This window comes from Cebus imitator, unplaced genomic scaffold, assembly GCF_001604975.1.
Source record: "Cebus imitator isolate Cc_AM_T3 unplaced genomic scaffold, Cebus_imitator-1.0 Scaffold75, whole genome shotgun sequence".
Lineage (NCBI taxonomy): Eukaryota > Metazoa > Chordata > Mammalia > Primates > Cebidae > Cebus > Cebus imitator.
The window spans coordinates 650,037-674,604 of NW_016107390.1; the positions used below are offsets into that span (position 1 = coordinate 650,037).

At 50.7% G+C, this 24,568-nt stretch overlaps 1 protein-coding gene across 43 annotated transcripts in view; it reads left to right on the forward strand.

Moving 5' to 3' along the window:
• The window catches only part of OBSCN (obscurin, cytoskeletal calmodulin and titin-interacting RhoGEF), a 174,023-nt gene that overhangs the window by 45,981 nt on the left and 103,474 nt on the right, over window positions 1–24,568 (forward strand). For 26 of the 43 annotated variants that reach the window (XM_037739751.1, XM_037739776.1, XM_037739758.1 and 23 more), the window contains exons 12-24: window positions 40–151; window positions 1,013–1,288; window positions 2,129–2,404; window positions 2,800–3,075; window positions 8,855–9,130; window positions 11,485–11,760; window positions 15,882–16,157; window positions 18,540–18,815; window positions 21,885–22,160; window positions 22,387–22,665; window positions 22,776–23,042; window positions 23,170–23,439; window positions 24,260–24,526. In XM_037739751.1, the coding sequence (XP_037595679.1) occupies window positions 40–151; window positions 1,013–1,288; window positions 2,129–2,404; window positions 2,800–3,075; window positions 8,855–9,130; window positions 11,485–11,760; window positions 15,882–16,157; window positions 18,540–18,815; window positions 21,885–22,160; window positions 22,387–22,665; window positions 22,776–23,042; window positions 23,170–23,439; window positions 24,260–24,526 (3,403 nt within the window). Of the gene's footprint in view, window positions 1–3; window positions 152–1,012; window positions 1,289–2,128; window positions 2,405–2,799; window positions 3,076–8,854; window positions 9,131–11,484; window positions 11,761–15,881; window positions 16,158–18,539; window positions 18,816–21,884; window positions 22,161–22,386; window positions 22,666–22,775; window positions 23,043–23,169; window positions 23,440–24,259; window positions 24,527–24,568 lie in introns of those variants that run through there. The other 17 variants (XM_017531977.2, XM_017532027.2, XM_017532028.2 and 14 more) reach the window with 13 other exon arrangements.

Below are 24,568 nucleotides of genomic sequence, written 5' to 3' on the forward strand. Positions count from 1 at the left end.
GGAAAGAAGCTGAGCTCCAGCTCGAAAGCGCGCGTGGAGGTCAAAGGCTGCACACGGAGGCTGGTGGTGCAGCAGGTGGGCAAAGCAGATGCTGGGGAGTACAGCTGTGAGGCCGGGGGACAGAGGGTCTCCTTCCGCCTGCACGTCACAGGTGAGTTTCTTGAGGTCTTTCTTTTTTTTTTGAGGTCTTCAATTTAGGATAATTTTTAGGCATTTGGGGTACATATGGAGGTCCCACTCAATGGCCATTTTTTTCTCATAAAGCTTTCTTTGTAATAACAACTAGCAGGTATTAATTTTGTGTCAAAGGCCTAGATTTTGTGAAGTGCTTCTTGTCTTTCTGCTTGCTTAAACTTGAAAACAATTAGGAGGAACTTGGATTATTTCCATTTTAAGATAACACACAAGGAAGTAACTCACTACAGGTCACAAAGCCAGAAAACTGCAGTCAGGATTTGGACCCAGACCCAGTATGCCGGGATTACTATTTTTTTTTCTTCTTGTAAACTATGCCGTCAATCTTGATGTTAGCAGATCGGCTGGTCATAAGTACGCACTCTCTTACTTCTTGTTTCTCCTGTGACCACATATTTGTTCTCCCTTTGATTCTGAAAGCTGTTTCATCTGAGTATAACACTACAGTTTCGCAGCTACTCCCTGACTCCCTAACATTTTAAAGAGGTTATTCCTTTATCTTCTGGTGTCCATATTTTCTTTGCCATATGAACTGTGAAATTTGTTGTGGGTATTTTAGGCGTCATGTACCTTTTCTCATCGTGTTGCCTTTAAGATTTTCTTTTTGATTTTGCTTTGTGTTAGTTTTCTTTGATGTACGTACGTGAGATTTCTTTTGTCTTCATCCTGGTTGGTATTGTAGAACATCTTGAGTCTGTGGGTTTATGTCTTTCACTAATTGTTTGTTGTTACCGAATCCTGAAGCTTCAGTGCCTGTGAAGTGGGTTGGTCCCTGATTTGTGTCTCTGACTGTGCATCCCTCCTTCTCCACCCTCAGAGCCCAAGGCGGTGTTTGCCAAGGAGCAGTTGGTGCATAGTGAGGTGCAGGCCGAGGCGGGGGCCAACGCCACGCTGAGCTGTGAGGTGGCCCAGGCCCAGACGGAGGTGACGTGGTACAAGGATGGAAAGAAGCTGAGCTCCAGCTCGAAAGTGCGCGTGGAGGTCAAAGGCTGCACACGGAGGCTGGTGGTGCAGCAGGTGGGCCAGGCGGACGCCGGGGAGTACAGCTGTGAGGCCGGGGGACAGAGGGTCTCCTTCCACCTGCACGTCACAGGTGAATTTCTTGAGGTCTTTCTTGTGCTTTTAGGATAATTTTTAGGAACTTGGGGTATATATGGAGGTCCCACCCAATGGCCTTTTTTACTCATAAAGCTTCCCGTGTAATAACAACTAGGAGGTATTAATTTTGTGTCAAAGGCCTAGATTTTGTGAAGTGCTTCTTGTCTTTCTGCTTGCTTAAACTTGAAAACAATTTGTTAGGAGGAACTTGGATTATTTCCATTTTAAGATAACACACAAGGAAGTAACTCACCACAGGTCACAAAGCCAGAAAACTGCAGTCAGAATTTGGACCCAGTATTCTGGGATTACTATTCTTTTTTCTTCTTGTAAACTATGCCTTCAGTCTTGATATTAGCAAGTCAGCTGGTCATAAGTACTGATTCTCTTACTTTTTATTTCTCCTATGAACACATATTTGTTCTCCCTTTGATTCTAAGAGCTGTTTTATCTGAGTATAACACTACAGTTTTGCAGCTACTCCCCTACTCCCTAATATTTTAAAGAAGTTATTTCATTGTCTCCTGGTGTCCATATTTTCTTTGAAATATGAACTGTTAAATTTCTTTCGGATATTTTAAGGGTCATATACCTTTTTTCATCCTATCGATTTTAAGATTTTCTTTTTGATTTTGTTTTGTGGTAGTTTTTCTTTGATGAATGTAGGTTTCCTTTGTCATCATCCTGATTGGTATCATAGAGTATCTTGAGTCTGTGGGTTTATGTCTTTCATTAGTTGTTTGTTATTACTGAATCCTGAAGCTTCAGTGCCTGTGAAATGGATTGATCCCAGATTTGTGTCTCTGACCATGTATCTCTCCTTGTCCACCCTCAGAGCCCAAGGCAGTGTTTGCGATGGAGCAGTCAGTGCATAACGAGGTGCAGGCTGAGGCGGGGGCCAGTGCCACACTGAGCTGTGAGGTGGCCCAGGCCCAGACAGAGGTGATGTGGTACAAGGATGGGAAGAAGCTGAGCTCCAGCTCAAAAGTGCACGTGGAGGCCACGGGCTGCAGGCGGCAGCTGGTGGTACAACAGGCAGGCCAGGCAGATGCGGGGGAGTACAGCTGCGAGGCCGGGGGACAGCGAGTCTCCTTCTACTTGGATGTTTCAGGTCAGTGCCTCGGGAATACTGACTTTGCCTTCTGTGGAGGTGACGATGAGACCGGCTGATAGACTCTGGTGCTCTTTCCATTAGCCTTTACCTCTGTTGTTTCCTATCCTCCCAATTTCTATTTCATAACTGGTGTGGTCAAGGGAGGCCAGATGGGAAGGTGTATGTGGAGGGAAACGGGCTCTTGTTGTGTACCTGGAGTGGTGTTTCCACAAAACAATACTCAATCATACATTCCCATCATCTGCCTAGAACCTTGCTGGTCTTCCTTCCTGTCTCATTCACCAGGGCAGAGCCTGAGCCTGGGGAGGGTTCCGTCCCTCCCGCCTCCCTTCCAGTGCTGCCTTCCTGACCTAGATGGTGGACGTTACCCTGTGCACCCCTGTCTTCCCTAGAGCCCAAGGCGGTGTTTGCCAAGGAGCAGCCGGCACGCAGGGAGGTGCAGGCCGAGGCGGGGGCCAGCGCCACGCTGAGCTGCGAGGTGGCCCAGGCCCAGACAGAGGTGACGTGGTACAAGGACGGGAAGAAGCTGAGCGCCAGCTCGAGAGTGCACGTGGAGGCCGCGGGCTGCACGCGGAGGCTGATGGTGCAGCAGGCGGGCCAGGCGGACGCCGGGGAGTACAGCTGCGAGGCCGGGGGCCAGAGGGTCTCCTTCCGCCTACACGTGGCAGGTGAGTGCTTTGGGGTGCTCAGGAGCCCTTCGGAGGTGGTGGTGGTTCTGGCTGGCAGCCCCAGCAGAGCTCTGTGCACGTTCCTTCAGCCTTCCCATCCTCCCGCTCCCATTTCCATCCTTGAGGCTGGGCCAAGGGAGGGGTGTGCATGGGAGGGACGGGGCTGTTCCTGCAAACCCGGCGGCGTGTTTGCCCTTGGTAATGCACAGTCACACATTCCTAGCACCTGCCCAGAGCCTTCTTGATGCCCCTTGGCATTTAGGACTCTGAATCTTCCTGGTCTTGGGTTTTGAGGTTGACCAGGCGTCTCTCCTGAGGCTCTGTGAATGTCTTGTCAGTATATGTTCTGGCAGCTACCGTTGCCCTCACCCTGCAGCACATACTAGTTCTGGTCAGCGAGACGTATTTTAATTTTATTGAACCTGGATTAGGGGAGATTTTGGCTACGCCATCATACTACTTAGATTTATCTCAAGAGTGAAGTTTGAATAATTTGATTTCAGGTTTCTGGGACACCCTTCCTTTTCATAGATGTAGAAGCTCTTTGTTACCTTTATGTAGACAAATATATGTGCGTATTTCAGTGTAATGTCTTTTTAAAGGGAAAAGGGATCGGAGGATTGGGAGATACTTGCCTGTGTTCCTTAGGAGTTTGTTTTAAAGCAAATAATGTTTTGCCTTTTCTTCAGTTTGGCTGTTGCTCATTGTCAGAGTCCCTTTGGAGATGTGTTTATAAATTTAGGGATGGCAGGGTGCAGGCAGCTCCTACCACATCAACAGGCTTTGTTAACAAGCCCAAGCCACTAACCAGTAAAGCAGTATTCTTTCCTAGCTTTGTCCTGTTGGTCAGTGTGTGTATTAGTCAGGCTTCTCTAGAGGAGCAGGACTGATAGGGTACCTGTGACTATGAAAGGGAGGTTATCAAGGAGTGTTGGCTCACACGATCACAGGGCGATGCCCGTGATAGGCCATCTGCAAGCTGAGGAGCAAGGAAGCCAGTCCGAGTCCCTAAACCTCAAAAGTAGGGAAGCCGAGAGTGCAGCCTTCAGTGTGTGGCTAAAGTTCTGAGAGCCCCTGGCGAACCATGGGTGTAGGTCCAAGAGTCTAAAAGCTGAAGAACTTGGAGTCCGATGTTCAAGGCTGGAAGCGTCCTGCGTGGGAGAAAGATGGAGGCTGGAAGAGTCAGCCAGTCCAGTCCTTTCACGTTCCTCTGCCTGATTTTATCCTGGCTGTGCTGGCAGCAGATTAGAAGGTGCCCAATCAGACTGAGGGTGGGTCTGCCTCTCCCAGTCCACTGACTCAAATGTTCATCTCCTTTGGCAGCACCCTCACAGACACACCCAGGAACAATACTTTGCATCCTCCAATCCAATCAGGTTGACACTCAGTATTACCTATCATAAGTCCACCCCTTGTCAACTTGAACTCATACACAACTCCTGAGATCATACATACTCTTCAAATAAAGACGGTCATAAGGTCATAATTACACCTAACATAATACAGCTATCCTTAGTACAAGCAGAAATGCACCAATCCCCAACCCAAATGCTGTTATATAGAGTTAACACTTAAATGCTGATATTAACTCAATAAATGTCACAGCATATGATAAAGGAAGTAAAATGAAGTTTTTTTTAGCACAAGTGTATACACGCACAAGCATGTTTTTAATAAAAGGAAATGCTCAGCGACAATTACAGTCCTCGGTTCTGCAGCTGGTCACGTGGTCGTAGCAGGTTTGATGACTGTGTTCTTCTGCCCATTCTGTATTCCTTTTGCCTTCAGCAAGCACCTCAGCAGGTCACAGCTTTTTTCCCGGTGGAGTGACCCACATCTTCATTCCTGAAGGGTCTGGGCCATTGCAGTCCTGCCTGGATTGGGCTGCTATAGTTTCCCGTTGGCCATCATCACCGGGCATGGTCATACTAAGAGACGCCCCAAGGATCTCCTGTGTTCCCTGCATACACCTCCTTACCTCCATTGTGGAGTAGTAGACTGATTTCATCTTGATAGTCCGGGACAGTCACCCCAGCCAACAAGCCTGTTGACCTAAGGGTAGGAGGAGCCCAAAGTGTTCAGGTGGCAATCTTGACTTCCAGTTTAATGGGATCATTGTCATTTCTTCTGGTTGCAGTGTTCCTCCCTCTGGAGTTAAGACCTCTAGGCCAGCAGAACATAGTGTCATGGGAACAGGAAGCAAAAACTTTGCTAGTGGGTCACTAGGCGTGTTGGTGAGGGGTGCCACTTCTACCCCTTGGTTCCTAGACTTGTGAATCTGGCTGTGGGAGAAACAGTATCCTATATTGGACACAGATTCAGCACATACACAGCCTCTGGAGGACTTTGCCCCAGCCTTGCAAAGTAGTGTCACCTAGTTGGCGTTCAGTTGTGACTTCAAAAGGCCATTCCACTGTTCTGTCAATCCACCTGCCTCAGGATGACAGGACCATGGTAAGACCAGGGCGTTCCGTGAGCATCAGCCACTGCCACACTTCTTTAGCCACAGAATGCCTTGGTCAGAGGCAATGCTGTGTGGAATACCATGACGGTGGATAAGGCATTCTGTGAGTCCATGGATGGTAGTCTTGGCTGAAGTGTTGTGTGCAGGATAGGCAAACCCATATCCAGAGTGTCTGTTCTGGTGAGGACAAACCGTTGCCCTTTCTATGATGGAATAGCTCCAGTATAATCAACGTGTCATCAAGTAGATGGCTGATCACCCTGAGGAGTGGCGGCGTATCCAGGGCTCAGTGTTGGTCTCTGCAGCTGGCAGATTGGGCACTCAGCAGTGGCTGTAGTTAGGGCAGCCTTGGTGAGGGAAGTCCGAGTTGCTGGGCCCATGCGTAACCTCCAAACCTGCCACCATGGCCACTTTGTTCCTGGGCCCACTGCGTGGTGACCAGGGTGGCTGGGGAAGGAGGCTGAGTGCCGTCCGTAGAACGAGTCATCCTGTCCACCAGATTATTAAAATCCTCCTCTGCTGAGGTCAGCCTTTGGTGAGCATTCACGTGAGATGCACAGATCACTCGGAGAGGTCCATCCACATACCTCTTCCCCAATTTTCCAATCATGCTTCTTCCAGGTTCCTGGCCATCCAGCCAGACCGTTGGCTACAGCCCATGAATCAGTGTATAATCACGCATCTGGCCGTTTCTTCTTCCAAGCAAAGTGCACAGTGAGGTGCGCTGCTTGAAGTTTTGCCTACTGGGAAGCTTTCCCTTCACTGCTGTCCTCAGGGATGTATGCCCTTCATAAGGCTCTAGTGCTGCAGCTGTCCACTTTTGGGTGGTGCTTGCATGTCGTGCAGAACCATCTGTGAACCAGGCCTCAGTCTTCTCTCCCTCTGTCAACTGACCATAGGGAACTCCCCATGAGGCCATTGGTGCAGGCCGGGGGAGAGAAGGCAGGGTGGCAGGAGTGGGGACCATGGGCATTTGAGCCACTTCCTCCTGTAACTTACTTGTGCCTTCAGGATCTGCTTGAGCCTGATCACAGATATGCCACTTCCATTTGATGATGAAATGCTGCTGCGCATGCCCAACTTTATGGGTAGACGGGTCAGAAAACACCCAGTTCCTGATAGGCAGTTCAGGTTACATGGTGACTTGATGACCCATAGTCAAATGTTCAGTTTCCACCAAAGCCCAGTAACAGGCCAAGAGCTGTCCCTCAAAAGGAGAGTAGTTATCTGCAGAAGGTGGCAGGGCCTTGCTCCAAAAGCCTAGAGGCCTCCGCTGGGATTCACCTCTGGGTGCTGCCAAAGGCTCCAGGCAGCATCCCTGTCTGCCACTGACACGTCAGGCACCATTGGATCTGCTGGGTCATGGGGCCCAAGTGGCAGGGCAGCTCACACAGGAGCCCGGACCTGGTGCAGAGCCTTCTTCTGTTCTGGACCCCACTCAAAACTGGCAGGTTTTTGGGTCATTTCATAAATGGTCCAGAGTAACACACCCAAACAAGGAATGTGTTGCCTCCAAAATCCAAATAGGCCTTACGCCTCTTTCTGGTTGTAGGAGGGGCCAAATGCAGCACCTTATCCTTTACCTTAGAAGGAATATCTCGACAGGCCTCACACCACTGGATTCCTAGAAATTTTACTGAGGTAGCAGGTCCCTGAATTGTGGTCAGATTTATTTCCCATCATCTTGAATGCAAATGTCTTACCAGTAAGTCAAGTGTGTTTGCTACTGTATGTGTGTGCTCCCTTGGCTGGTACATAGGGAAGCCTGAGAAATACAATTAATTTTCTGGTTTTTTTTTTTTTTTTTTTTTTTTTTTTTTTTTTTGTTTTTTTTTTTTTTTGTTTTTTTTTTTTTTTTTTTTTTTTTAGAGAGTATTGATGCCCAATAGGGGTGGGCTGAAGTAGTGACACCTGGGTGCCAACACATAAGTTTGGTATTATATCAGCATCAGTGTTATGTGGATGTGTGTAGATAGCAGAAATCTCACCATATATTTTTGTTAAGTTATTTTTGGAGAATATGACAAAATATTTTAAGTAATAAATTTAAAAAGTTGTGACAATTCGGCTCATTCCTAGTAGATTACATGAAAACTCACATAAGAGGTCCTGTAAGTTTTAAATAGATGGAGGCATTATTAAAAAAGAATCTTTAAAACCCAATAATTTTCTAGTAAACTGTTTCAAATATTCTGGAAAGCAGTTATTCCATATTCATGGATATTGTTCTAGGGAACAGAAAAAGGAGATTGACTCTGTATGGCATTTTATGGATGTATATATATATATTTTGAGACAGGTCCTCACTCACTCTGTTGCCCAGGCTGGATTGCAGTGGCATGATCTCAGCTCTCTGCTGCCACTGCCTCCTGGGTTCAAGTGATTCTCCCACCGCAACCTCCTGAGTAGCTGGGATTACAGGCATGCACCACCGCCAAAAAGTAGCACATGCGCCAGCTATTTTTTGCATTTTTTTTCAGGAGAGGTGGAGTTTTGCCATTTTGCCTAGACTAGTCTCAAACTTCTGGGCTCACGCTATCCACCTGCCTCAGCCTCCCACAGTGCTGGGATTACAGGTGTGAGCCGCCATGCCCAGACTGTCATTTTATATAGGTAGGGTAACATTACTACCAAAATCTGACAAAGGAAGTAGGAAGAATTAGATTGTAGACCAATCTGTATGGGTTTGTCATTATAGGTATCAAGAACACAATTACAAACAAAGCATTAGCAAATGGAATTCAGCAATATATCAAGAAGATAATGCACGCTGTTGAAGATCCTGGTCCCAGAATGCAAGGCTGTCCTTAGAAGCATTAGATCAGTATAATAAGCTTCACAGATTGAATGAAAAATGATTTAATTGATAAATGCAGATAAAAGTGTTTGATAAAATCTAGAAGATACATTTGAGAAAATTCAGCATCAGCTCATTTCATAAGATTCTTAACAAACGTTATAGAAGTGTTCTTCCTGAATTTGGAAAATTAAGGCTGGTTTGGCTTTAGAACTACGGCATATCCGTGAGGGGAGCTGTGCAGACATCAGGACCGCAGTCCCTGCCCTGGAGGAGCTCGTGCACAGAGGGTCTGTCTCAGCTGCCCCGCCTGGGCTAGCCCATGGCTCCATGCACAGTGGATGGAGAAACTGATTCTTGTGCTGGGAGGTGGCAGGGCTTGTCCTGGCCACACAGCAATGCAGAGCCTGAGGAAGGTTCTGTTTCTACTTCCTCATCCAGGTCCTCCTACGCTCTGGTGGTCTTCTTGACCTAGGGCATATCTTTGATCTTGTGTGACCTTCCTTGTCCATCCCCAGAGCCCAAGGCGGTGTTTGCCAAGGAGCAGCCGGCACGCAGGGAGGTGCAGGCCGAGGCGGGGGCCAGCGCTACGCTGAGCTGCGAGGTGGCCCAGGCCCAGACGGAGGTGACGTGGTACAAGGACGGGAAGAAGCTGAGCGCCAGCTCGAAAGTGCGCATAGAGGCCGCGGGCTGCACGCGGAGGCTTGTGGTGCAGCAGGCGGGCCAGGCAGACGCCGGGGAGTACAGCTGTGAGGCCGGGGGCCAGAGGGTCTCCTTCCGCCTGCACGTGGCAGGTCAGTGCCTTGGGGACGCTGAGTGACCTTGTGTAGAGGTGTGATGAGACTGGTGGACGATCCCACGCTCTCCAGTGCCCTTTCCATGAGACTCCACCTCTCCATTTCTCCATGCCCTCTCTTCCCAGTTTTATGCCCATGGCTGTGCCAGGCTTGGCTGGACGGGAGGGTGCGGGGAGGGCCAGGCCTGCGGTGCACCTGGAGTGGCATTCCCATTCAGCCTCACCACACTGAGCCCTGCCCCAAAACCCCCATGCTCTTTGGTGTCCAGGCCCCTGGCGCTGCCTGGCCCTGTGGTCTGAGGTGGACCAGGCGTCACCCCTGGGAATGTGGGGATGTCCTTTCTATCTGGTAGCTCCCACCTGCCTCCCTTCAGCACCACATGGGGCTTCTCACCCGTGAGAGATGTTTGAATTCATATGAATTATGCAAGAGGAAATTCCGGCCATGCAGTCCCAGCTGGAATTCTCTCTAGGCTGAACTTTGGGGCGTCAAAGTTTTTGGTGTCGAAGAAGCCTCTTTCCTTCTTTTTCTTGAATCTAGAAGCTTTAGAAGCTCACTGTGCACCCATATGTAGCAAAATCTCTGTCAGTGTCTTCTTGCAGTGTCTGTGCAAAAAAATTGCAGCCAAGATCGCTGGTGACTGTGCTCCTGGGCACAACTGGAAGATTCCACATGCTCTTCTTGAGGCAAATCTGGCTTCCTTTTGTCTCCAGTTACAACCTTCTGGGTAGAATTCCTTTTTGGAGTCTGATTTACGAAGTTAGCAGTGGAAAGGAAGAAAGAGCTTAAGCTGTCTCAGCACACCATTTAAGAGAGTCTGGGTCGGACATTGGGACTCAGCCTGTTGTATTCCCAGCACTTTGGGAGGACAAGGCAGGAGGATTCCTTGAGCCCAGGAGTTCCAGGCTGCAGTGAGCCATGGTCATCACACCGCCGCACTCCAGTGTGGGCAACAGTGAGACCCTATTTCTGGAAAAACAAAAACAAAAACAAAAACAAAACAGGCTAAATATCAGAGAGAAAAACGTTGTGGTACTGCATTGGCTCCCAAGTGCCAGCACATGACAGCTTGGCATTCTATCTGTATAAAATCATTAAAAAGCCCACTGTGTGTCTTTCTAAAATACTGTGTTAAGAGAGTAGGATAAATTATTTAAAGGTAATAAGTTTTCTAAGTTTTGGAGAATTACCAATTTCTTAGAGAAAACTGTGAAAAAGTTACACAAGAAGAAACAGACAACTCAATAATCCTATAGTTTTTAATTAAGTGGAACCAGTGATAAAAAATATTTTTATAAAAGGTCTAGGGCCAGTGGATCTACTGATAAATTATATCGAATATTCTCAAAGCAAATTGTTTCACGTTCTTGGAGATCCTTCCAGAGAATAGAATGAGAAGCTACACTCTTGAACCTGTTTTATGTGGATAGCATAACACAGATACCAACTGTGACAAGAACAGTATAAGGATTTGAAATTACAGGACAATTCTTATGGATATCCAGGCCAATGCTTCAACAAAATATTTTCTTTTTGAGGTGGAGTCTTGCTCTGTCGCCAGGCTGGAGTGCAGTGGCACGATCTCAGCTCACTGCAACCTCCGCCTCCCAGGTTCAAGCGATTCTCCTGCCTCAGCCTCCTGAGTAGGTGGGACTACAGGCATGCACACCACACCCAGCTAATTTTTGTATTTTTAGTAGAAATGAGACTTCACCATGTTGGCCAGAATGGTCTCGATCTCTTGACCTCATGATCTGCCCACCTCAGCCTACCAAAGTGCTGGGATTGCAGGCATGAGCAATATGTTTTCAAAGTGTATGACCAGTATGTCAGAAGAAAGTGCTCTATGATAAAAGGCATACTTTAGAAATCCAACATTGGTTCAATATTCAAAACATCAGAAAATGTCATGTGTGACATTAACAGATTGAAAGAGAAAAACAATGAGATTATCTCAATAAATGCAGAAGAAAAGTTTGATAAAATTTAACATCACAAATTCTGAATAGCTGTTTGACAACATTTAGCATCAGGACTGGCTCAGTGCCTCATGCCTGTAATCCCAGCACTTTGAGAGGCTGAGGCAGAAGGATCCCTTGAGTTCAGGCATTCGAGACCAGCCTCCCATGCAGCAGGGGCCACTGGAACCTGCCACCATTCTGCAGGGCGCCCTGGGGGTGTGACAGATCCTCCATGCAGAATGGATGGAGAAACTTCCTGTGCTGGGAGTGGTGGTATGGAGCCTGGAGAGCATCTGTCCCTCGCACTTCCCCTTCTAGGCCTTCTTTCCCCGGTGCTGCCTTCCTGACCTAGGTGGTGGAGGTCACGCTGTGCACCCCTGTCTTCCCCAGAGCCCAAGGCGGTGTTTGCCAAGGAGCAGCCGGCACGCAGGGAGGTGCAGGCCGAGGCGGGGGCCAGCGCCACGCTGAGCTGCGAGGTGGCCCAGGCCCAGACGGAGGTGACGTGGTACAAGGACGGGAAGAAGCTGAGCTCCAGCTCGAGAGTGCGCGTGGAGGCTGTGGGCTGCACGCGGAGGCTGGTGGTGCAGCAGGCGGACCAGGCGGACGCCGGGGAGTACAGCTGTGAGGCTGGGGGCCAGAGGCTGTCCTTCCGCCTGCACGTGGCAGGTCAGTGTTTGGGGATACTGAGTTACCTTGTGTGGAGGTGAGGATGAGATTGCGGATAGACCCCAGTACTCTTTCCACTGGAGTCCATCTCTGCAAGTCTCTCATAATTCTACCTGCCATTTTCCTACCCATGGCTGGGCCAAGGTTGGCTGGATGGACTGTGAGCTGTGTTTCCAGGCAATAATGCTGTTTACAAATTCCCAGCCCCCGGTGAGAACCCACAGGTGCTCCTAGGCGTCCAGCCCTTTGGCTCCATGGAACTGAGGGGGCTGAAGCAGACCAGATACCCCTCACCTGAGGCCGTCCAGTAACGTACACTCTGCCTCACCAGCTGGACCTGAGGGCTCTCCCTATGGAGATGGTTGAATTCCACTGAACCAGGATAAGGGCACATTTCAGCCACACAGCCATTCTTGGAATTAGCTCATGATCGAACTTTGGATTATCCAAGTTTTAGGTGTTCAGGGACCCTCTTCTCAAATTTCTTATGGGCATAAAATGTCTCTGTACACCTGCATGTGGCAAAATCGATATCCTGTGTTTTTTTGTTTTATTTTTGAGACAGAGTTTGTCACCCAGGCTGGAGTACAGTGGCATGATCTCAGCTTGCTGAAACCTTTGCCTCCTGAGTAGCTGAGTTTACAGGCACCTGCCACCACACCTGGCTGATTTTTGTATTTTCAGTAGAGATGGGGTTTCACCATGTTGGACAGGCTGGTCTCAAACTTCTGGCTTCAAGTGACCCTCCCGCCTCAGCCACCCAAAGTGCTGGGATTGCAGGCCTGAGCCGTTGTGCCCAGCTTGTCTTTATTATACTGCCTGCAGAGTAAATACAGAGCTAGAAATGGGTGGATCTGCGCTGCAGTGCCCCACTGTGAGGTTTGAAGTTCTCTTCTGAAAGCATATGTTATTTTTATTTGCTTTTGTGTCAGTACATTCTGTGACAGAACTTCCCTTAGTTTAATTTCGTGTGTTTAAAACTAAAGAGGAATAAACAGATCAGGCTACATCAGCACACATTTTAAAGATGAATTACCATTCAGCAGCCACTGACAGATAAAGCAGGATGTGTTTCATACTGTTGTCTAGTAATTCATGGCTGGTTGATGCAGAAGCCTGAGAACCAGCTCTGCATTGCTTTTGTCAGCTGGAGATGGAGTGCAGTCACACACTTGTTCATAGGTACTGACACTGGACACTGCTGTCACATCAGCAGGGCGTGTAGATGTCAAAAATCCCACCTCGTAGGTACTTGAAATGTTGTTATATGAGAACATGTCATTATTATTGTTATTTTGAAATGGAGTCTCACTCTGTCATCCAGGCTGGAGTGCAGTGTGTGATCTCGGCTCACTGCAACCTCTGCCTCCTGGGTTCGAGCAATTCTCCTGCCACAGCCTCCTGAGTAGCTGGAACTACAGGTGTACACCACCACACCTGGCTATTTTTTTTTGCATTTTTAGTAGAGATGGGGTTTCATTATGTTAGCGAGGCTGGTATCGAACTCCTGACCTCAGGTGATCTGCCCACCTCAGCCTCCCAAAGTGGTGGGATTACAGGCATGAGCCACCATGCCTGGCCCTATTATTTATGCAAATAAATTTGAAAAGTTTTGGCAAAAACTTTTGAAAAAACTTTATCAAAAGTAGAAATAGATAAGTTTAACAGTCCTATAACCTTTTATAGAAATGCAACAAATCTTCTCATAGAATAATATCTACCCAGCGCTCTAAACAGTACCAGATATTCTGGAAAGAAATTATTCCATGTTCATAGGTGTTCCTCTATAGTATTGAAAAAGGACGTTAGTCCTCTATCTCATTTTACGTAGATAAATATCATTAATACCAAGCTCTGACAGGCTGAATAGGAGGAATTAAAATTGGCCAACCTCTTATCAATATCAAGGCTCATATCTTAAACTAAAATATTGGCACCCTGAATCCACCAATTTATCAAGAGGATAACACACAATGATAAAAGTCATAGTCCAGGAATGCAAGGCTGGTTTAACATGATAAACATTAGAAAATCAGTACAAAATATGACATTAACAGATTGAAAGAAAAACAGATGTGACTACCTCAATATGGAGTCTAAAAGCATTTGATAAAATACAACATCATAACTATGCAAAAAATATTTGGAAAAATTTAGTATCAATTCATGTCATACAATTCTTAACAAACTCTAAATAAAGACATTTTTCCTTAATTTAACAAGTGATACTGTAAAGAAAATAAGCTAACATTACACAAACGTGAAACCTTGAAAGTGTCACCCTTGAGGTTGGAAACAGGGCAAGGATGCCATCCATCACCACTTCTTCCAACATTGTACAGTACAGAGAGGAGAAAAAGGAAGTACAAGGTGTGAAACTTGGAAAGTAAAACATGCACCTCACAGGTGATACGGTTATTAATTTAGAAAGTCCAAAGAAACCTAATTATTAGTAAGAGATTTAGGAATGGTTACCACATAAAAAATCAATGTTCAGAAAACACTTCTACATCTATGTACCAGAAATAAGCAGATGGAAAATCACGTTTTCAGAGATTTCCATTACCATCCAAAGTCTTGTAGTTGCCAGCCTAATAAAAGGTCTTTAGATGGTTTGTGGGGAAAAATTATTAAACATTGTTGAGAGAGGGTAAAAAGCTGTGGAAGACGTGGAAGTGTACATCCAGTAACCGCAGTTCTGCTGGGTGGGCAAATACTGACAAGTGCATAGTAAAGGCCAAGCAGAGCCAGGCTACCCTTGAAGCATGCAGTGTGAGGGCCTTTGTTCTACCGGACAGGAGGCTGTCCTCTAAAGCGGAGGCAATTCAGACACCTGGGCCCAAAGGCAGGAGGAGATGAACAGACCAGAATAATTGAATACTGAGCTCAAAACTCTTTGATGGAACCAGATTTCTCCTCCCTTTTTTTATTTTTCACCCTGGTGCAAGGGGGAGGTGTAGAGGAAGGGTGACCTTTTCACAAACGGTGCTAAGACAATTGTTTGCAAAAATGAAAATACTGAGTGTCTACCTCCCTAGGCAAGAAATCAACTCAATGTGTGGGTAGAACAGCTCTTACCAGATGATATAGATTGGTCAGTGACTTCTGGGTAATGGGAGAGGTCCTGAGCAGGACATGAATGCACCAGCCACACAGGATGAATGACGCATTTGCCTGAAGTAAAACTGATCACTTCGTCAGAAGACCCTCATGCAGAAGTGAAAGGGCAAGGCATGGAGATGGAGAAGGTGTCTGTAACATCCATAGCATTTAATTATATGAAGTTCCTAAAACTGAATATGTAAAAGACAGTGCTATTGAACACTGGGGTTGAGTGTGGTGGCGTGTGCCTGTAACCCAAGTGCTTTGGGAGGCCAAGGCAGGAGGATTGCTTGAGCCCTGGAATTTGAGACTAGTCTGGGCAACATAGTGAGACCCTGCCTCTAAAAAATAAAAAACGAAAGAGCTAGGCATGGTGGTGCACGCCTGTAGTCCCAGCTCCTCGGGAGGCCGAAGCAGGAGGATGTGTTGAGCCTAAGGATTGAGGCTGCAGTGGGCTGTGATCACAGCAGTGCACGCCAGCATGGGCGACAGAGCAAGACCCTGTGTCTAAAAAAAAAAAAAATTGGGCAAAACACTTCAACAGCGACACCACAGAAGAGCAAAGACTCCATCCCAAACCATCAGAAGGCACCAGCTTGACAGTGCTCCCAGCAGGGCCACAGGAAGCCACAGGAGGCTCCACAGAGGCCAGTGCTGATCCTTCTGAGAGTGGCAGGAGTGGGAGCCTCAGACTCTGGGGCGCTGCAGTGAGGACGCGCCCTGCATAGTCCCGTGGGGAGACCCGGCACATCCATGAAGGAGCTGTGCAGGCATCAGGACCCCACTTCCTGCCCTGGAGGGTCTGTCATGGCGGCCCCACCTGGGATGACAACCCATGGCCACATGCAGAATGGATGGAGAAACTGTTCCTTGTGCTGGGAGGCAGTGAGGCTTCTCCTGACCACACACCAGGGCAGAGCCTGAGCCTGGGGAGGGTTCCGTCCCTCCTGCCTCTCTTCCAGTGCTGCCTTCCTAACCTAGATGGTGGAGGTCACCCTGTGCACCCCTGTCTTCCCCAGAGCCCAAGGCGGTGTTTGCCAAGGAGCAGCCGGCACGCAGGGAGGTGCAGGCCGAGGCGGGGGCCATTGCCACGCTGAGCTGCGAGGTGGCCCAGGCCCAGACGGAGGTGATGTGGTACAAGGACGGGAAGAAGCTGAGCGCCAGCTCGAGAGTGCACGTGGAGGCCGCGGGCTGCACGCGGAGGCTGGTGGTGCAGCAGGCAGGCCAGGAGGACGCCGGGGAGTACAGCTGCGAGGCCGGGGGCCAGAGGGTCTCCTTCCGCCTGCACGTGGCAGGTGAGTGCTTTGGGGTGCTCAGGAGCCCTTCGGAGGTGGTGGTGGTTCTGGCTGGCAGCCCCAGCAGAGCTCTGTGCACGTTCCTTCAGCCTTCCCATCCTCCCGCTCCCATTTCCATCCTTGAGGCTGGGCCAAGGGAGGGGTGTGCGTGGGAGGGACAGGACTGTTCCTGCAAACCCGGCGCGTGTTCACACTTGGTAATGCTCGGTCACACCTGTGCAGACCTTCCTTGGTGTCCAAGGAGAGTCACCGCCCCTGGCGCTGGGGGTTGAGGTGGATCAGGCATCTGTCATGCACAGAGGTGAAAGTGCTGCTGCTGGATGTCTGGTAGCTCCCACGTCTCACCCCATGGCGCGCAGGACTCTCTCCGGGGGAGCTGCCTCAATTTCATATAACCAAGATAGTGGGAGTTTTGAGTCACCAAATTGTTGTTGGAATTTTCCTGAAACTAAAATGTGGTTTATCATAGTTTTAGAGGAGGGAGACACTTCCCTTTTCCCATATGTCACAAAATCGACATCCCTGATCTGCTGTGATTGTGTGACTCGTAAGGAGTGGTGCCCTGGCGGAGACGTGCGTGTACAGCGCCTCTGCGGGCTTAGAATGCTGTTTCCAAGGCAAAGCATGTGTTCCTTTTGCCCTCAGTTGGACTTTCGGTGTGAGTGTTCTTCTTGTAGCTCGATTTGGAAATGGAAAGGAGTGAGTAGAGTAGGTGACACCACACATCGTTGAAGGCCAGTTCCCTTCATAGCAGCCTCCGTGTTGTGTGTATTTATTTTACAGAATTTCCTAATGGTTACTGTGTTTGAGCCTCCATGGGTGCTTCATAGAGAAGACTGAGACCAAACAAATTTATTTCCTTTCATTAAGACAATCTTACTGTCCCGTAACCCTGGCTGTAGAATTTTTTTGGGTAGCGACAGGGTCTTGCTATGTTGCCCAGGCTGGTCTCAAACTCCTGGCCTCAAGCAATCCTCCCACCTCAGCCTCCCAAACTGCTGGGATTACAGGTATGAGCCACTGTGCCCGGTCATTGTGAAACCTTTTTGACAGACGGTAACAAGACCTAAAAAAATGGATAGAAACCCATGGAAGGCTCAGGTATGTTCATGCCCAGTCAAAACCCAAGCAGGTGTTTTTCTTTGGGGAGCTGAAGATTGAGAAGCAGATTCTGAAGGGCAACAAGAGTAACATGCTCCTGAAGAGCCGTGTGAGCATCTGTCTACCAGATATCAAGAATCAGTCAGCCGCAGGGATGGAGAGCGCCAGGCACAACACAGGAACGGTTGTCAGAACAAAGGGACAGAGTCGTGAGCGCAGGAGCAGACCCAAATCAAATCAGTGGGGTTTTTATTGTTCTTGTTTTTTATTTTATTTTTATCCCCCTTTTTATTGTTCTTGTTTTGTGGGTTTTTTTATCTTCACACCTGCATAGGCAGTGGAGAAAGGATGACCTAAAAAACCAAAATGGTTCTTTGATTTTTTAACTTTATAAAAATTTAGATTAGTAACTTATTTCACACTGAAAAGTGAGTTCCAGGGGGGCTAGAGGCCACACAGCATAACAGGTAAAACCATAAAACCCCTAGATGATAACAGAGATTGCTGAAAACTCCAGGGAAAGGAACATTTTCTTAAAACTACACGGTGGAACAATGGTATGTTTCACTGCATTTAAACTAAAACTTTATTTTGTCAAGTCGTCATTTGAGAGTGAAAAGGCAAGTCAAGGACATGGGTAACATGTTTGCGAAATACACAATTATCATTTCCTAGCATTTAAAATACATAAAGAGTTCCTAAAAATAAGGAAAAGACAGAGAATGATATTGAAAATGGGACAGAAGCCTGAAGAGCGACACCCTAGAAGGGCTGAGGGGCAGCACCCCAGAAGAGCTGGCGTCATGGTCAGAATGGTGGAAAGGGCCCCACCTTGCATGTCACCAGGCCATGCTTAACAAAGCCCGGGCCTTCCCTAGAGGCCAATGCTGACCCTCCTGACAGTGGCAGGAACGGAAGCCTCAGCACTCTGAGGCCCTGCGGTAAGGACGCGCCCTGCACAGTCCTGTGGGGAGACCCCGGCATATCCGTGAGGGGAGCTGTACAGGCGTCAGGACCGCAGTCCCTGCCCTGGAGGAGCTCGTGCACGGAGGGTCTGTCACAGCTGCCCCGCCTGGGGTGGCCCATGGCGAGTGCACAGTGGATGGAGAAACCGATTCTTGTGCTGGGAGTGGCAGGGCTTGTCCTGGCCACACAGCAGTGTAGAGCCCGAGGAAGGTTCTGTTCCTCCTACTCCCTCGTCCAGGCCCTGCTACCCTAGGGTGGCCTTCCTGACCTGGGCTGTATCTTTGACCTCATGTGTCCTTCCGTGTCCATCCCCAGAGCCCAAAGCGGTGTTTGCCAAGGAGCAGCCGGCACGCAGGGAGGTGCAGGCCGAGGCGGGGGCCATTGCCACGCTGAGCTGCAAGGTGGCCCAGGCCCAGACGGAGGTGACGTGGTACAAGGACGGGAAGAAGCTGAGCTCCAACTCGAAAGTGCGCGTGGAGGCTGCGGGCTGCACGCGGAGGCTGGTGGTGCAGCAGGCGGGCCAGGCAGACACCGGGGAGTACAGCTGTGAGGCCGGGGGCCAGAGGGTCTCCTTCCGCCTGCACGTGGCAGGTCAGTGCCTTGGGGACGCTCCTCTGACTGCAGTAGAACAGCTGCCGACTATCCCTCCTCCTCCCATCCTCTCGCCTCCTACCCTCTGCCTGTGGCGGAACTGGGCTGCTGGGTGGGCAGGGAGTGAATGGAAGGGTCAGGGCCCTCCTCGTCCGTGTTAGGTGCTGTTCCTGTGCGGATGTGCTGGGTCACATTTCCCAGCACCTTCTCCGAATCACCAATGTCCCAAGGTGACTGGGACTCTGGTCCTATCTAACACATGAGATGGAGGTAGGCCAGGCGTCCCTCCCTCAGGGATGTTCCTGTGGTCCCTGCATGGCCTCATCTGGCCCCACATGTGGGCTCTCCCTGTGGAGAGAGATTTGACTTTGTTGAGCCAGGGTGTAGGGAAATTACAGCTACACAGTCTTACTTGGAATTACATCAGCACTGAACATTGGGCTCCCAAAGTTTTCAGTGTTCTGGGACACACTTCTGTCCTTCTCTGTGGTTGCAGAAGCCGGGTCTGAGCTTCACTAAAACCCAGATCCACAGAGTTAGTGTGTAAATGAGTAAAGTGCAGAGCCACGGAGTTAGTGTGCAGATCCATGGCGTTAGTGAGTAAACAAGTGACGTGCAAATCAACGACATGTGTAAACGGGTGGAGCGCAGACCCACGGCGTTAGCGTGTAAACGGGTGGGGCGCAGACCCACGGCGTTAGCGTGTAAACGGGTGGGGCGCAGACCCACGGCGTTAGCGTGTAAACGGGTGAAGCACAGCACATTGGCAGGCCCGTGCCTGAGACGCTGGACATTAGAGTTACATTTCCCAAAGCCATTCTTGCTTTCTTTTTGTGTTCCGTTAGAATGTTCTGTGTCCAAATACCCGTTGGAATTTGGATGGATTTAAAGTGCTGGGAGTGAGAAGCTTTGGCGCAGTCACACGCGGGCAGGATTAAGTTACGGTGGTGGCCGCTGACTGGGGAAGCCGTATCATGTCATCCTGTTTCCCTGATGCGTCCTGTGTCTGTCCTCTCCACTGACTCACGGAAGTCTGAGGACGACCTTCCTGGTGTTTGTTAGGAGAGCCTAGCTTCAAACTCCAACCCGAGCCCTGAGTGCCACCATGTAACAGTTGGTGTTATCTGTGTCTGTGATGGCTTACAGATGTGTGCAGATACCAAAAAAATCACTGCAAGTCAATTTCAGAAGTGTTAACAAATTATCTAATTTCTAGAAAACCAAAACCAGTCAAGGAACAGATAACCTATGTGCAGTCACCTACTGTTACTGAAGTTACCTGCAGTTACCACAACCTAGCAAAAACCAGAACCGGTAGCAAAAAGTCTTCTCTAGCAAACAATACCTGAACCAAGTGGTCCTGCGGAGAAATTCTTCCAAACATGCTGGCCGGAAATCTTCCACGTTCATGGAAATTCTTCTGGAGAACAGAAAAGGGAAGATACATCCTCTAACACATTATGTGCAGGTAGATAGCTTACTGCCACAACTAAAATCTGGCCAGAAAGCAGGAAGATTGCGTATCATAGGCCAAAGAATCATGGAGATTGTGGCCAATTTTTTAAACAAAATATTAGTCAACTGAATTCAGCAATACATGCAGACAATTGTACATGATGATAAAATTCATAGTGTAGGAATGAGGGCTGATTTCATGTTAAAAACATTAGATAACCGTGATATGTGATTGAAATTAAAAAAACAATGCCATGATCTTAAACATAGAATAAAGTACCGCTTTGATGAAATTGAATCTTATATATTCAGAAGAAGTATCTGGCAAAATTTAGCATCCATCATGCCATAAAATTCTTAACAAAGTATAAACAAAAGGGTGTTTTCCCCTTAATTTGACACAGGGTGTGACTCTGTAAGCTTTGCCTCTGAGCCAGGGAACAGCATGAGAAGCCAGCAGCCGGCACTTCCACCCAGCACGGGGCAGCGAAGTCAGGAGGAAAGCAGCATGAGAAGGGTGAATCGGGCTCACGCCTGCAATCCCAGCACTTTGGGTGGCCGAGGCGGGCGGATCACGAGGTCAAGAGATGGAGATCGTCATGGCCAACATGGTGAAACCCCGTCTCTACTAAAACTATAAAAATTAGCTGGGCATGGTGGCCCATGCCTGCAATCCCAGCACTTTGGGTGGCCGAGGCGGGCGGATCACGAGATCAAGAGATGGAGATCGTCATGGCCAACATGGTGAAACCCCGTCTCTACTAAAACTATAAAAATTAGCTGGGCATGGTGGCCCACGCCTGCAATCCCAGCTACTCAGGAAGCTGAGGCAGGAGAATTGCTTGAACCCGGGAGGCGGAGGTTGCAGTGAGCCGAGATTGCACCTCTGCACTCCAGCCTGGCGCCTGGCGATGGAGTGAGACTCTGTCGCAAAAAAACAAGGGAACAAAAGAAAAAGGTGAATCAGCAGAAGATATGCTTTACCCAGAGGATAAATTATTAGAGAGTCGAGAAAGATCAGCCCTTCCAAGATCCGTGTGAAGAAACTTTTCTACATGTAGACGAGCAGCAAGCAGTTGGAAAATGAAGACGTGAAAGACTGACAGGAGTTTCACAGACATCGCGTTTATGATCCCGGGCTGGTAAAAGGTGTCCAGAGGCTCACGGGGGAAGCTATGAAACACTTTTGAGAGACATCAAGGTCTAAAGTGGACAGAAGGCATGGAGGAATGAAAGGTGTTCAGTCTCAGCAGCCAAACAGACGTGGTTTTGGGGGATGTGAGGTTGAAAACGGACAAGTGGATTTAGTGGCTGTGCACAAGCTTGAGGAAGAGCCAGCGTGCAGGCACCCCAGTCCCCGCTCTGGAGGAGCTCGTGCACGGAGGGTCTGTCACAGCTGCCCCGCCTGGGGTGGCCCATGGCGAGTGCACAGTGGATGGAGAAACCGATTCTTGTGCTGGGGGTGGCGGGGCTTGTCCTGGCCACACAGCAGTGCAGAGCCCGAGGAAGGTTCTGTTCCTCCTACTCCCTCGTCCAGGCCCTGCTACCCTAGGGTGGCCTTCCTGACCTGGGCCGTATCTTTGACCTCGTGTGTCCTTCCGTGTCCATCCCCAGAGCCCAAAGCGGTGTTTGCCAAGGAGCAGCTGGCATGCAGGGAGGTGCAGGCCGAGGCGGGGGCCAGCGCCACGCTGAGCTGCGAAGTGGCCCAGGCCCAGACGGAGGTGACGTGGTACAGGGACGGGAAGAAGCTGAGCTCTAACTCGAAAATGCGCATGGAGGCCGCAGGCTGCACGCGGAGGCTGGTGGTGCAGCAGGCGGGCCAGGCAGACGCCGGGGAGTACAGCTGCGAGGCTGGGGGCCAGAGGGTCTCCTTCGGCCTGCACGTGGCAGGTCAGTGCTTTGGGATGGCTAGTCCACCTCACCTGGAGCTGATGGCCACACTGCATGGCCCCTGAGATCTTGGGTGGTGGCTGATGGTGCTCAGGACTGCACTGGGCCATCCTTGAAGAGCAGTGGGCATCAGGAGTGCCAGGTGGCATTAGGGCAGCCCTGATGGGGGGGGAGGCTGGTCCAGGGATACCAGGGTCCCCTCTCATGCCAACTCAACTCTGCCCAGAGCCGGAGCCCCTCATTTCAGAGAGACCCGGCCGCAGGGAGCCTCTGGTGGTCAAGGAGCATGAAGACATTGTGCTGACTGCCACGCTGGCCACACCCTCTGTGGCTGCGGTGACTTGGCTCAAGGATGGCGTGGAGATTCGCCGCAGCAAGCGGCATGAGACAGCCAGCCACGGGAACAGCCACACCCTGACTGTGCGTGGCGCCCAGGTGCTGGACAGCGCAGTCTACAGTTGCCGCGTGGGCACAGAGGGGCAGGACTTTCCCGTGCAGGTGGAAGGTGAGCCAGGCACGGGGCGGGGACGCCTCCAGACCCCTCTGTCCCAGAGCTGGGCAGGTGCCAAGGTGGGTCTGTGCAGAGCCTGGCTGATGTCCCCTTCCTGTCCACAGAGGTGGCTGCCAGGTTCTGCCGGCCGCTGGAGCCCGTGTCTGGTGAGCTGGGCGGTGCGGTGACGCTGGCCTGCGAGCTGAGCCCGGCGTGTGCAGAGGTGGTGTGGCGCTGCGGTAGCACGCAGCTTCGGGCGGGCAAGCGCTTCCAGATGGCGGCCGAGGGGCCCGTGCGCTCGCTCACTGTGTTGGGGCTGCGTGCCGAGGACGCCGGGGAGTACGTGTGCGAGAGCCGTGACGACCGCACCAGGGCACAGCTCACTGTCAGCGGTACGTGAGGGGCCGGGTGTCCCTATCCAGGGTGGCTTCCTGGAGGAGGCGGCCTTTGACACTCCTGCAGCGTAGGGGCTGTGCTGGTCCTGTGCGCCTGCCTGTTAAGCAGCCATCCTGTCCGCAGTGCCCCGAGTGGCGAAGTTTACGTCCGGGCTGAGCGCCGTGGTCGCAGAGGAGGGCCGCGAGGCCACCTTCCAGTGTGTGGTGTCCCCCAGTGACGTGGCAGTCGTGTGGTTTCGGGACGGTGCGCTGCTGCAGCCCAGCGAGAAGTTTGCCATATCCCAGAGTGGCGCCAGCCGCAGCCTGACCATCTCAAGCCTGCTGCTGGAGGACGCAGGCCAGATCACCGCGGAGGCTGAAGGTGCCTCATCCTCAGCTGCCCTGAGGGTCCGAGGTGAGCGGAGGGGGTGGCAGGACCTGCCTGGCTGGCTAGGGCTCCTTGAACAGGCACCTCCCCCATGGACTGGTCCTGCATGGGCACCTGGCACTGAGGTCCTGAGTCCGGCTGGTCTGGCTGACCCCAGGGGCCACGGGATGTGCAGGCTGCAGAGAGGAGACTCGGATAGGTGGGATGGGCCGAGTGCCTCCTCTGGGTGTAGAGAAGATGCAACCCTGCCGGTGCACCTGGTGGGGAACGGTGGAGGTGGAGGCAATCCAGGAAGGCTTTCTGGAGGAGGTGGGTCCATGCTTAGCCTGATGGATGGCAGGGGAGAGAGTGGGGTTAGCAGCAGTGCAGGCAGTGACATGAGCTTCCCATGTGGGTGAAGCCAGCAGCCAGAACTTGCCCTGAAGGGCAGTGGGAGTCATGGCAGGTTCTGGGGCAAAGGAGTGATACAGCAGGTTCACCTTTGTGGTGTTCACGGGCGGCCTGAGGCAGAGAGGCCCACCAGCACTTCCTTAACCCGCGCAGGAGTCCTGGGGCTTTGCTCACACGTCGCACCTGGTGGGGGCCATGCCTGGGAGTTCGAGGCCCCTGGCCTGGCGTCTTGTTCGGAGCAGGGGGGCTGGAGGTGGGAGCAGGGCTTAGGGAAGCTTCTCTGTTTCCTCACCTGGTCTGCTCCCCAGTGTGGCCAGGGCCGCGCCCAGCTTGGAGAGGGACCTAGGTGGGGTGGGCAGCTCAGCCTGAGCCCGGCTCGGGACAGGCCCTCCGTATCTTGGCTTGCCCGTGGACGAGGGCCAGGGCCGCCATGACCTCCCTTCTCCCGCGACTCCAGAGGCACCCGTGCTGTTCAGGAAGAAGCTGGAGCCGCAGACGGTGGAGGAGCGGAGCTCAGTGACCCTGGAGGTGGAGCTGACGCGGCCCTGGCCCGAGCTGAGGTGGACGCGGAACGCCGTGGCCCTGGTGCCGGGAAAGAACGTGGAGATCCACGCCGAGGGCGCCCGCCACCGCCTGGTTCTGCACAACGTAGGTTTTGCCGACCGTGGCTTCTTTGGCTGCGAGACCCCCGACGACAAGACGCAGGCCAAACTCACCGTGGAGAGTGAGCTGCGGGCGGGAGTGGTGGGGGGGGAGGCGGGAGGAG